General features: G+C 36.1%; 1 protein-coding gene across 1 annotated transcript in view; it reads right to left on the bottom strand.

Annotated features, from left to right (window-relative positions):
• LOC142841003 (fibronectin type III domain containing protein 3C1-like) overlaps positions 1-12,851 on the bottom strand; it is a 46,141-nt gene that overhangs the window by 20,470 nt on the left and 12,820 nt on the right. Inside the window, exons 4-10 of the mRNA XM_075957707.1 lie at positions 10,523-10,599; positions 8,129-8,408; positions 5,273-6,001; positions 3,954-4,009; positions 3,545-3,687; positions 1,169-1,228; positions 603-741 (exon numbers count right to left, since the gene is read on the bottom strand). Coding sequence (XP_075813822.1) covers positions 603-741; positions 1,169-1,228; positions 3,545-3,687; positions 3,954-4,009; positions 5,273-6,001; positions 8,129-8,408; positions 10,523-10,599 — 1,484 coding nt within the window. The remainder of the gene's footprint in view (positions 1-602; positions 742-1,168; positions 1,229-3,544; positions 3,688-3,953; positions 4,010-5,272; positions 6,002-8,128; positions 8,409-10,522; positions 10,600-12,851) is intronic.

The raw sequence follows: 12,851 nt of genomic DNA, 5'->3' as shown, positions 1-12,851 counted from the left end.
TGTTACATATAATATATACATGTGTATGCATTTAAACTGGTATAAATTACTGCAAAAAAAGGATATTTGTTTTCATGACAATTCAGATTTAAGGTTAGAACATATGGTTTACAGTCTACAATACAAACACTGATTCTATATTTTGTTTTCAGACTTCATAAAAGGAAAGAAATTAAAATTGATATGTAAGAAATTGGAGAGACAGATTTATTGGTAACTGTGATGACTAACACCAAAACTTAAGTGGTGAAAAGGGGCAGTTCACTTTTTATTAATTACCTAAGTTTTATTGACATTTCTCAGTGCACTTGGGAGGACTTCTCAGAATGAAGAGAATGAGTATTGTGAAGAAAAGCATTAGAGAAGTAAGTTAAATGAAGCATGCATAATCCATCTTTAAAATTCAGGATACAGGAGAGTGTTTTAAGTCACACTGAGATGCTTTTTTTAATTTCTTCGTTATTTTTATTCTTTTTTATATATTTTTTAAATTTATTTATTTATTAAGGATTTCTGCCTCCTCCCCGCAACCGCCTCCCATTTCCCTCCCCCTCCCCCGATCAAGTCACCCTCCCTCATCTGCTCGAAGAGCAAATTCTTACTTTCCACTGCAGATTCAGGCTGTTCTTGGTTCTGCTAATTAGTTTAGGTGCAAGTGGAGGGTCTGGTTCACAGCCACGTGTTGTGAAACTAACCACTTCAGACACATTTCTGTGCTCTGTGTCTCTTATGGTTGTAACTCTGAAAGAGTAACAGTAATTGTCATAAGCTTTCAAGTACTGAGTTGCAGGATTGTGCTTCTAGACACAGGTTTTGTTGTTCTATTGTTAGCATATATTGTTTATACATTGTAACGGCTCACATTATGGCATTTTTATAGAAGATCATACCTCCTCCTTTCCCATTATTCTCTTTGGCTCCCTTCTCATTCCCAATAGTTCCCACTCTTTACCTTCATGGCCTTTCTTTTCTGTGTAACCTAATGAGTTAAACTAGGGTTGCTTACATGAGTATGGAAGTGGGGTTGTTTGAAGGTGGAAGGAAAGGGCATTTTGCTGGTAAATAAACAGGCTGACTTCAGAAATTCTCAGTACTAAAACTCTCGTAGGTTAAGGAGTCTTGCTTGGTTTGCAGTCTGGTGGCAGATTGTATAGGATAGACTTCTTACCTTAAAAAGTAGACTGTGCAGGGCTGTAGATGATGTAGGGCCACAGTACCCTCATTACCACTGAAAAGATAATCTTTGTTTATATGGGATCTCACTCATATTTAACAGCTAATAAACAGTCCTAGTCTCATAATACCTGAATAACTGATAAAGAAACCACAGTTTTCCTTGAAATTTGGATAACTTAAAACCACTTTATATGTGTGCAAAATATTTCTAGTAGGCTCCAGCTTGCATTGAGGAGCAGCAGCGCTTCACCAAGCATACCAAGTTGATGAGGGATATGATCTGGGAGGTGAGTGGTTGCCACAAGCTGGTGGACACACCACAGAGCTGCTCTAAATTTCTACAGCAGGCGTTCAAGTTCATAGAGCAGGGATCCCCATTGGCACATTTGCACCAAGACTGGAGGAGCTGAACAAGGTGCTGCTGGTCAATTGGAAAGTGGCCACTAAGAAGTACTGAGTTTGTCTTGTCTGTTACATCAATAAATCTTTATAGCACACACCAAGAATCATAAGAGTAATTTAAAGCAGTCAATTTGAATTTTACTGCCACATACATTTAACCAAAATTGTACAGATTTACTTTTAAGTAGCTCATTTACATGAGTGTAGATACCAAAGCTTCAAAGAACATCATGTCTCTCTCATTCATTAATTCATTCAGTTTCAGATGGATGTTTCTGCAGTGGGATCCTATTGGGCCATCCAACCAGAGGGATTATAGATCCCAAACTGTCTTCCTCAGCAGAAACTTACAAAGACCAAAGTGTATTTGACCACACCAAGGAATTCCTAAAAAGACCCCTCTAAAGATTGAAGGGATGGATACCTTGTGAAAAGGCTACTTAAAAGCCTTTAAGGATGATCAGAGATGTCAACAAACAGGCAAACTCTTCCATCTCCCTGTGTCTCCTCCTCTACCCCCTCTTTTTCCTCCCACTGTTGAATGCTAAGTTCTATTTCTTTGAAAGCAGTGACGTGTGTAAAGTGCATGACATACCAGAAAGAGATTTCCATGCAAGTTAATTTTGCATTTGCCTGTCTTCTATCCAGTATAGAGTAGTGTGGGCTGTGAATGTTAAAGCTCACGATTTTACATGATAATTATCAAATTAATGAAACTTTATATAAAATTCCTGTCAGGAGCCGTTTCCCCAAAATTATTAGAGGAACCATTGCCATGAGGAGTTAGCAGAGAACCCCACTCACCCCTAACAATAATTAGAATTGTTTTACTGGCAGAGCTTATCCCACACCCAAACTAGCTGTTAGTAGAGAGCTATCTGTTAGGGGAACCTACCTCACATTCCAAACTATCTAGAGAACTAGGTGTGTCAACCTGTGAACTTCTGGCCAAGGAATCGTGACCTGACCGAACGTAACCTCCTGGCCTACGTGACCATGGACCACGCGGCAAGATTCCATGCCCCTGCCCCCAACCCAAGCCAAACTCCTCATCCTATATAAGCTGTAACAATGACTCTAATAAATGGAGGCTTCGACAAATCTGCCTGGCCTTCTTCTTCTCTCCGCCCATGTCTTTCAGATAGCGCCTCTCCGGGACCCTGGAATTACTAACTGCCAGGCGGGTTACAATCCCTAGACTCAGTGACCCGCCAAGGCGGTTTACAAATTCCCATTTTTACTTTTTTGTATCTGGCCAAAAATGCAGAGTTCTAGAAAATAAAGTTGTCAAATATAATTTTAAAAATCTTGTATACCATCTCTGGCTTACTTACTGCCTAAGCTGAAAAATGGATATAAGATTGTCCTTTTTCCTCTATCTGAATGTCTTTCCTTCCTTGTTTCTCTCTGCATCTTCATTCAGGCTGACTGCTGTTTAGAACATCTGGTTGTGCACACGTTATCTTCTAATGTATTCTCCATAGTCCTGGATCAATCTTTTGAGCCACACCCCTCAATTTATCTTGCTATTTTAACAGACTTCTTTTTATAACCAGCTCCCAGAACTTAAGAATCCAGGGCTTGAATTTTCACTGCCATGTAAACTATCTCACTTGTTTACCCAAAGACACCATCACATGGAGCTAATTTTTCCTAAACTGAACCAAGTGGAAAATGAGGAGGAATTAAAGGCTTATTTTTTATTATCCTCCTTAAGTTCAAATTTTAGGTATCCTATAGCTGAAAATGGATGATCCGATATTTAAATAAGATCTGTGATCTAATGAGCTTTGTGGATTGATTTAGGAACCAACTACTAGAAAAAACTAAATACTAACCCTGTCTAAAGGAATAATTTAGGGGGAAAAAATGAAGAATTTAGCTTAAGGATAAGTTGTGGCACAATGACCATATGTTTATATAGTATACTTGAATTGAATAACACAAAATAATTAAAAAGACTTACTTATAAATGTTTTTATAGAATCCATTTTTACCATTGCTAGACAGTGCCACTTCAAATGTCACAGGAGAATTAATATGATCACATTTTTCAGTACAGGTCAGATTCCATGAAATAGTAGCAGATCTTGTTTGGATATTAGAAACCTAAAATAATAGAAATGCAAGGAATATACTTAAAAATCATAATGTGTAATTTTGAATACAGTCTTTTTATGTCTTAATTGATATTTGGTGTAACTCCCATGTTAGGTGCTGAAATACTGGGATTAAATAACTAGCCATTAATTTTATGAAAATTTAACACAGTAAATGCTTCAAATGAATCTTCTATTAAAGAAAACATCACAGTGATCATGCAGATTAAGAGTGAAAAGGTAAAAGATCACAAACTCTTCAGTTTAGTTACTTACCACAGGCTTTTCAATGTTAGAACAGCAGGGCTGTGCTCTGTATTCTGTATTGTTTTCTAAAAGTAAGAAAAAAATTCACCTCAAACAAAAATAATATATTGGCAAAACCAAGAGAAAATTGTTAGATCTACCATCACCCTTCAAATACATCAGCACAATGAAAATGACAAAGACCTAATGATATTTTACATTAAACAGTAAAACAAGAATTTGGTCAAAATACATATTAAAATCTAGCAGGGCATTTACCAAATTACTCAATTTAAATAAAGCCAGACGAGATAAGTAGGATTGAAATTTTCAATGTTTCATTAGATGACAAGATAAACATTCAAGCACATGCAATTACAAGAAGATACATTTATTTGTGTTTGTGTGTGTTGCTTGGAATTTAATCCAGGGCCTTTCACATACTATATAAGCTCTCTACCACTGAGATACATTCTCACATTTTTCATTATTTTAAAACACAGCCTAATTGATCTTCAAAAGAAGAATGAGAGTTATGTCATTTGCTACAACATATACAAACCCAAAAGACATTATACTAAATGGAATAAGTCAAGTTCAGAAAAACAAATACATCATGATCTCAATTACATGTAGAATTTAGTAGAGTTGAAGAAAATATTACCAGTAATGGGGTGGAAGTTAGAGACTGTGTAGTTACTGAACAAAGGGAAGAAAATTTCATAGGGGAGAAAGAAATTTTTGAGAGCTATTGCACGGCAGGGTGACTTTGGTTAATATAAGATATATTTAAATATAACATACATGCATTTTAAATGTTGCAACAGGAAAATCACCTGATTGGTAAGTGAGTGACAGGTGTCGGTTAGCTTTACTTAGTAATTCCATCATATATATATATATATATATATATATATATATATATATATATATATATATTACATATATCTGTGTGTCAAAATGGCACACTATACTTTTTAAATGTACGTTTATTATTTATTAACCAAAAATTAATTAAAAATAAAAGCATGGAGGTACAAGTATAATGTGGTTAAGGGTAAGCAAAAGCAGAGAATAGCACATTAATATTTAATGTGGGCTGTTGAGGTGATATTGGAGTATAATGGTACTTTCCATAAAGCAGTATGACCTGAGTTTGATCCAGGGACCTGCACTGTTGAAATGAGAAAATAAACTCCCACAAGTTTCCCTCAGAAATGCCTTATTCACATACAAACAGAGACTAAATAAATAATGATATACAGTAGAAATTTATTTAAAAATGCATTGAGAGTTCAAATAGTTGGTTTGATTGCTCATTGGCAACAAAACCGGATTCCTGGGTTTACCTTGTAGTACGGCATTTGTCGACTCATTCTTTTGTTTTCCACCTGATATCTGCTTATTGTCTTCACCTTCCACATTATTCTCTCTCGTTCCATGATTATCTTCAGTATAAGCCCTGGTATTATTGGAAATGCTGGCAGCACCAGAAGGTCTGAACACATTATTAATTGAAGAGGGGAGATGAGTGTTTTCAGAGATGAAAATGTTGCGATCACTCTCAGAAATATAGCTTGGAGTACTCTCGGTATTTGATGACTTTTGAGTTCCATCAGAGGTGACTGGATCCTGAGCAATTCTGGAAGGACCTGGAGCACTATTAATGATGTCAGAGCAAAGAGTAGCGTTTGAGGTAGAAGTGCTAGGGGTATGTTCAGAGGAACTAGTGATTGTGTCAGTAGTGTTAATGTCTGGAAGAGTGTCGGCAATGTAGGTTTTTGGGGTATTGTCAATGGTGCAAGTGCTTAAGACAGTATTCAGAGAGCAAGTGCTTGAAGTATTGTTATCAATGTGAATTCCTGGAGGAGTATCCACCACAGTGTAAGGACAAAGAGGACTAAAAGTACCGGACATGTCAATGACTTTGTTCAGAAGCAAAGAAGTGTCATTAAACATGGAGCTAGTCTTCTGTTCACCAAATTGATGATCTCTCATTTTCTTCTTTGAATATTCTCCCATTTTAACAGTCTTCTCATGAAACTGGTTATGATTTACTCTTCCATGAGTATAGGTTTCTAAAAAAGATAATGTGATAATATTCAGTAATCATAATAACCATATTCTTTCAAGTTCCTTTTTCCACTTAAAATCAAAAGAACACTGATAAATTATGCTTTACTTAATTTTTTTACTTTCTTCAATCCGAATATTCAATTTTATGTATATGTTCTATGTATATGTTTTTATGATATACTGATAGGTATGGAAAAATATGGGCAAATACAATATTTTCCTAGATAATAAATTTACTTTTAAATCCTGAGGTCTTATGACTGTGATGACAACAATTCTCCAGTGCATTTTATATTCCTAACAGCATTAATAGTCAAGGTTTTTAAATCATTTTCCAATCTGAATTTATAGAAAAATATGTGCCACAAATCCATGCTATATAGAAACCAAGAAAAGCTAATAAAATACAGTTTCATGAGTATATTTCATAAGACATAAACTTTAGGCATTATAAGCATTTTGTGCATAACCTATCATTAGCCCTAAGATATATGCATGCTATATAATCATTCAAGGAAATGCTATTATCTTCTACTTTTTTCCACTTTAATAACTGTTCAAATCTGTTTGCTTTTAACAAACCAAAACTCTTTCATATTTTTCCACTTTTATAAAATTTTCTGTTTCTAATGGCACCTATTCATTATTTTGTAGTGATGGGTTTCACAAAAAGTATTTTAATACAAGTTTATGATGTTCTTTGCCCTTATTTACCTCTACCTTCCCATTTCTTTCCCCTCCCATTCCTGCTCTTCTCTATTTTTTGAGATACTCCTTTTTCTTCTTACACCTCCTTCTGTCCCTCTGCCTCTTCAAGTTCTTGAGACAAAAATCACATTTCCTAGGCAGGCCTCAAACTCCAGCAAAGATTACCTTTAACTTCGTTTTTTTTAAATTTATTTATTTATTAAAGATTTCTGTCTCTTCCCCGCCACCGCCTATCATTTCCCTCCCCCTCCCCCCATTAAGTCCCCCCCCCCCCACCTCAGCCCGAAAAGCAATCAGGGTTCCCTGTCCTGTGGGAAGTCCAAGGAACCCCCACCTTCATCCAGGTCTAGTAAGTTGAGCATCCAAACTGCCTAGGCTCCCACAAAGCCAGTGCGTGAAGTAGGATCAGAAACCCATTGCCATTGCTCTTGAGTTCTCAGTAGTCCTCATTGTCTGCTATGTTCAGAGAGTCCGGTTTTATCCCAGGCTTTTCCAGACCCAGGCCAGCTGGCCTTGGTGAGTTCCCGATAGAACATCCCCATTGTCTCAGTGTGTGGGTGCACCCCTTGCGGTCCTGAGTTCCTTGCTCGTGCTCTCTCTCCTTCTGCTCCTGATTTGGACCTTGAGATTTATGTCCGGTGCTCCAATGTGGGTTTCTGTCTCTGTCTCCTTTCATCGCCTGCTGAAGGTTAATATTCAGGAGGATGCCTATATGTTTTTCTTTGGGTTCTCCTTATTTAGCTTCTCTAGGATCACTAATTATAGGCTCAATGACCTTGGTTTATGGCTAGAAACCAAATATGAGTGAGTACATCCCATGTACTCAGCAGTAAAAAACAAGGGCTTCTTGAATTTTGCATGCAAATGGATGGAAATAGAAAACACTATCCTGAGTGAGGTAAGCCAGACACAAAAAGAGGAACATGGGATGTACTCACTCATATTTGGTTTCTAGCCATAGACCTTTAACTTCTAATCCTCCTGCTTCCACCTCCAGGATGCTGGCATTGTATATAGACAGCACCATGTCTGGTTTTATGTAGTACTCGAGATCACATCCAGGGCTTTATGCATACTAGGCAAGTACTCTAATAACTCAACAATATTCTCAATTCCTAGACAGTTTAATTTCTACTTCCATGTCACATCTGTATTTGTAACTTAATGACAATGCTTTGCATTTAAGAAGAGTGCATACTAGGGTGGAGAGATGGCACAAAGGTTAAGAGCACTGGTGATCTGAATTCAGTTCTCAGCCCCCATACAGTAGCTAGCAACTGCTTGTTAAGTCCAGTCCCGGGACTTATGATGCCCTCTACTGGGTTGGCAGGCACTATACACACGCAGTGCACAGGCTTCAGGTAGACCCTTTGTACATATAAAAAGAAACAAAATCTCAAAAGAAGGAAAGCACATATTACCATGATGCTCCTGGTATATAAATGTTGCTGGTGGTGCTCGCAGCGGTGGTGGTGGTAGTGCTAGAGGTGGTGGCATCTGCTGCGGAGCAGCTTCTTGGAAGTAAGGTACTGGGAATTCCCCGTGAATTGGGGGATACATAAGCTGAGAGGCCTGAGGGAATGTCAGCGGTGGCGGTGCTATGAAGGGTGAGAGCTGCTGCACAGGAGCAGTCAGGGGCATGTGGTAGTCAAGTGTCTGAGGCACAACGATGATTTTTTGAATTCCATTTTCATCCACCACCTAAAACACAAGACAGAATCATATTAAATTCCATAGAAATCATTACATTTCAGATTTATACCATATCCCGTTAATTTGGCTAGCTATAACATCAAGGATCAATAATCTAGAAGGCAAGATCATTTTTTTCCACATGTATCTTGACTTTTTTTGAGACAGGAGCTCATTATGAAGTTTCTGGAACTCACTGCATAGACCAGGCTGACTTTAAACTCACAGAAATCCACCTCCCACTGCCTCCTGAGTATTAAGATTAAAGGTGTGCATCACCATACTTGGCTGTAAGTCTCTTTCTGTTTAAAGGTAGTAATTTCTGGCACACTTCAAAACCTTAAAGTGTACCACATAATTTAAAAGTACCATTCCTAATCCTCACTTTCTCAATGCTTTACAACTGGAAACTATTGTGAATTTCTTAAGAACACTTCTAAAATTTGCTTTTTTCTTCTTCTTATATCACAGTAGCATTATACCTATTTTGTACTTTCCATTTTTAGTGTGGGACAATGGTCTTGTACCCTGTAAAGATTTGTCACTTGTATTGGTTTAATAAAATGCTGATTGGTCAGTAGCTAGGTAGGAAGTATCAATGAGGTGACCACAATAGTAGAAGTCTGGGAAGAGGAAAGGCTCAGTCTTCAGTCATTACCTAGATGCAGAGGAAGCAAGATGAGAATGCCTTGCTGATAAAAGGTACCAAGCCACATGGCTAACACAGACAAGAATTATAGGTTAATGTAAGATGTTAAGAGTTAGCTAACAATAAGTCAAAGATATTGGCCAAGCAGTGTTGTAATTGATATAGATTCTATGTGATTATTTTGGGTATGAGTGGCTAGAAAATGATCAAGCAGTTTCCACAAACACATTTTCATTTAGTAAGATAACTTTGAAGGCTTTTCTGTGTAGGTTTATAATTATATCCCCTGCTTTGAGTCTCACTATGTAGTTCCTTCTGTGTTGGACTTCACTATGTATTCTAGGCTGGTTTATAACTCATGGAGATTTGCCTGTGTCTGCCTCCTGAGTGCTAGGATTAAAGGTGTGCATCACCAGAGCCAGTAACATTTTCCCACTTTTTGTTTATTTTTTTAAATGTCTCATTATGTACATATGTAATACAGTCACCCATTTTTATGCATCACATTTATTTTCAAATCTCTTTTTGATTATAAACAGCAGTGTAAGCAATATTTTATATGTGATTAATAAATCATTTCAACTTTGTAAAAATATATCCATGTGATAAATTAAAGGATTTACTTACTAAGAAAAATACAAAATATACTGAGTAAAATGGGAGTATGGGGATCATGGGAAAGGGTAGAAGGGATGGGAGAGGAGCAAATAAAAGTATAGATATTTAAAACAGTTTAAAACCCAAAATCCAGCACGAAAATATTTTACTTATTAAATAATTTAAAGTGAAATTGCTGAGTGCAGGTACAGGTGTACTCATGTTTTCTTACAAGTAATTTTGTTTAGAATATATGTACATTATACTGACTTGTTTGGTGTGTTCTTCATCTATACCACTAATATATACAACTAAATAAGCTATGAAGACAAAGGCTTTGAAGAAGAAAAACAAGATATTTTTCAAGTCTACATTTTCAAGGCCATTGGATATTTTGTTAATCTCAGTATGAGTGTTATCTGTCTGCTCATTTTAGGTGCACAGTAAATATTTGAGGAATTTCATATAAGTGTTTTTTAGGCCTTTAAGAATGAAACACTACTGAGTTGAAAATTCTATGTGATTTTAAGGACTAAAGATTATACGTTTTCAGAAGCCATTACTGTGAGAATTATAAGGGTACTTAAGGTCAATTAAGAAACTCTACAAATCAAGGGAATATTATTAAATATTCCTTGATATAAATTCAGTAAACAATGAGGTGTTGCTTATGAGGCAATCTAAGGGAGGCTTGGTTAAAGCCAATCACTTGAAATAATTACAGTTAAAGATTTATATAAAATAAAAATTGAAAGAAATGACAACAGTAAAGTAAATAAATACATATTTCTGTAAATCTGTTATCACACACTGGCATAGTAAAAGTATTAGATGGTAATAAAGAGCTAGATGCCAAAGAAAAAACACATTAGCATACCTGAGATATGTAACCAGGAGGAAGGTATATTGGTGGCAAATTACCGGTTGGTGCTATCAGAGGTACGTCTGCTGGTCCTGTGAGAATTATTAATGAATTTTAAACAAAGTCCATTACAGAACCCAGTTAACTTTGCATAGTGAAAATCAGCACTGAGCTTCAACAATAGCCACTTTGAAAGGATATTGTTGCATATTCACAAAACCCATTGCCAAAGTATTGAAGAATCACTGGAAATTAATTTCAACCAATGGAATTTCATTAAAGAACATCATGAGGACTAGTAAATTATGTCTTCTAAAAATGTTGGCAAGCTCACTATGAATGAAAATGAGCTATCAGATTTCTGCTAGTGTTCTCTCACTTAGCACGATTATATTGCCTAAAGTTTTTCTCTGCATCATAAAATAATTTCTGGCAGTAATATTACCTAATAAAATGAAAAGAATTTTTATTTTAGGGCTTACTTCCAATTATATTAAAGTGAATATACAGACATATATGTGTGTAACAAGTGTCAATGAGAAAGCGGCCTGTAAGAGAGTTAGGAGAGTATATAGGATAGTTTGGAGGGAGGGAAGGATAGGGGGAATGACGTAGTTATAGTATAATCTCAAAAGAAAAGAAATAATTACAAAAGTGAACTAGGGGCCTAGAGGGATGACTTAGTGGGAAACAAAACTCACTGATTTTCCAGAGGATCTAGGCTTCATTCCCAGCTCCCACATGATGACTCACAATCATTGGTTAGCTCCAGTTCCAGGGCATCTGATGCTATGCTCACTACTGACACCCATGACCACTGCACTTACATGGTGCACAGACATCCATGCAGGTAAAACACTCATACACATAAAATGAAAATAAAGAAATCTCAAAAACTAAAAAAGTGTACAGTTTTTAGGAAATGATCTAGTATAAATAATAGCTTAGAACTATACATGCAATGCTGCACTTCTATACCACAGACTTGAATATCTCAAACACCTTTGCATAGTAGCTAAAAGTTATATTACAGATACTTATATGTCATCATTCTTTGAGTTATTTACAATTCTTTTTTTGAGACAGGGTGTCTCTATGTAACAGCCATCATTTATTTTTCTGACCTTTGTAGGCAATGTCTTATAGGTAAGTGACATCTTTTTTTAATTTTTTTTTTATTTTTCCCCATGAGTTCACCAAAATTCCTTTATTTTATGAACTAAAAGACAACAGTGTTTTGGCTATTACTGCAATTGCTTAAAGCAAATTGGTGGCTTCTTAATTACATTTTAAAAATTTATTTATTTTTCTTATATTTTTGTTGATTATTTAGAAATTTCACATCAGGCACCCTGATTACACTTACTTCCCAGTCCTCTCAGGTTTCCCCCTCCCCTGGTACCACCCTTCCCCCAAAAGGAAGGACAAAAAGGCCCAAATTGTGTCACTCATGGGACAAAACAAAATAAGAAGACAAATATATTTTTGCCAGAAACATAATCTCTTAGTGTTTTAAGATTCCTGGTTTATCTTCAAAATTTAACACTAAAAATATGCTATTTGATAAACATATGAGACCTAACTAAAAGTTATCCAGAACAAACAAAGGACCAAAGGGACTGTTTCCATTAAATCATTGTTAGAACAATAATTCCCACTTATTCAATTTATTATTTTAAAAATTTCTTAAATATTAAAATATTTCCTTAATTGTTATTTCGTTCGTGTTCTCTATTAAGAACTAAATCTGGATCAGGTGAAAATCTCAGTGTTCGTCGAATGGAACGTTTTGTTTCACATCCTTGGTAAGCTAAGTATAGTGCTACAAAGTGCATGGTCTTGGGCAAGTTGGTCACTCACAAAGGAGATCTCAGACAAGATATGAAGACCCTCTAAACTATATGCAAAGAAATTTCATGATTATTAATAATATTCTAAAAGGGATGCTGGTGTAGACAATATTCTTAAAAGCTATGCATGTAACTGCTCCCATTACAGGAAGCCTCACCACACCTGATGCCCCATCACACATCCATTCCTCCTTCAGCATGTTACTGTGCTGTTACTGTCATTGCTGATGTGGATATTTCAGAGGAATAAGGTGGGAAATCATTAATATATGGAGAATAATTGACTAGGCAGTTACAAATCTAATCCAATTCTTGATTCTCAAGCTTCTTATTGGTAAGTGACATCTTAACAGGCACAATTTTCCAGTGTCTTCAGAACATCATGGGCTCTCCTCACCACCATAGGTTTCCAAATTTTCTCCAAATACTTTCACCATCCCCTTTAAGGTATCTTTTGTCTAGCCTCTCTTAATTGGGTCTTAGGAGTGAAATCT

Source organism: Microtus pennsylvanicus, chromosome X (genome assembly GCF_037038515.1).
Source record: "Microtus pennsylvanicus isolate mMicPen1 chromosome X, mMicPen1.hap1, whole genome shotgun sequence".
Lineage (NCBI taxonomy): Eukaryota > Metazoa > Chordata > Mammalia > Rodentia > Cricetidae > Microtus > Microtus pennsylvanicus.
The sequence above is the reverse complement of the archived record's forward strand: the minus strand, read 5'-3'. Positions and strand labels throughout refer to the sequence as shown.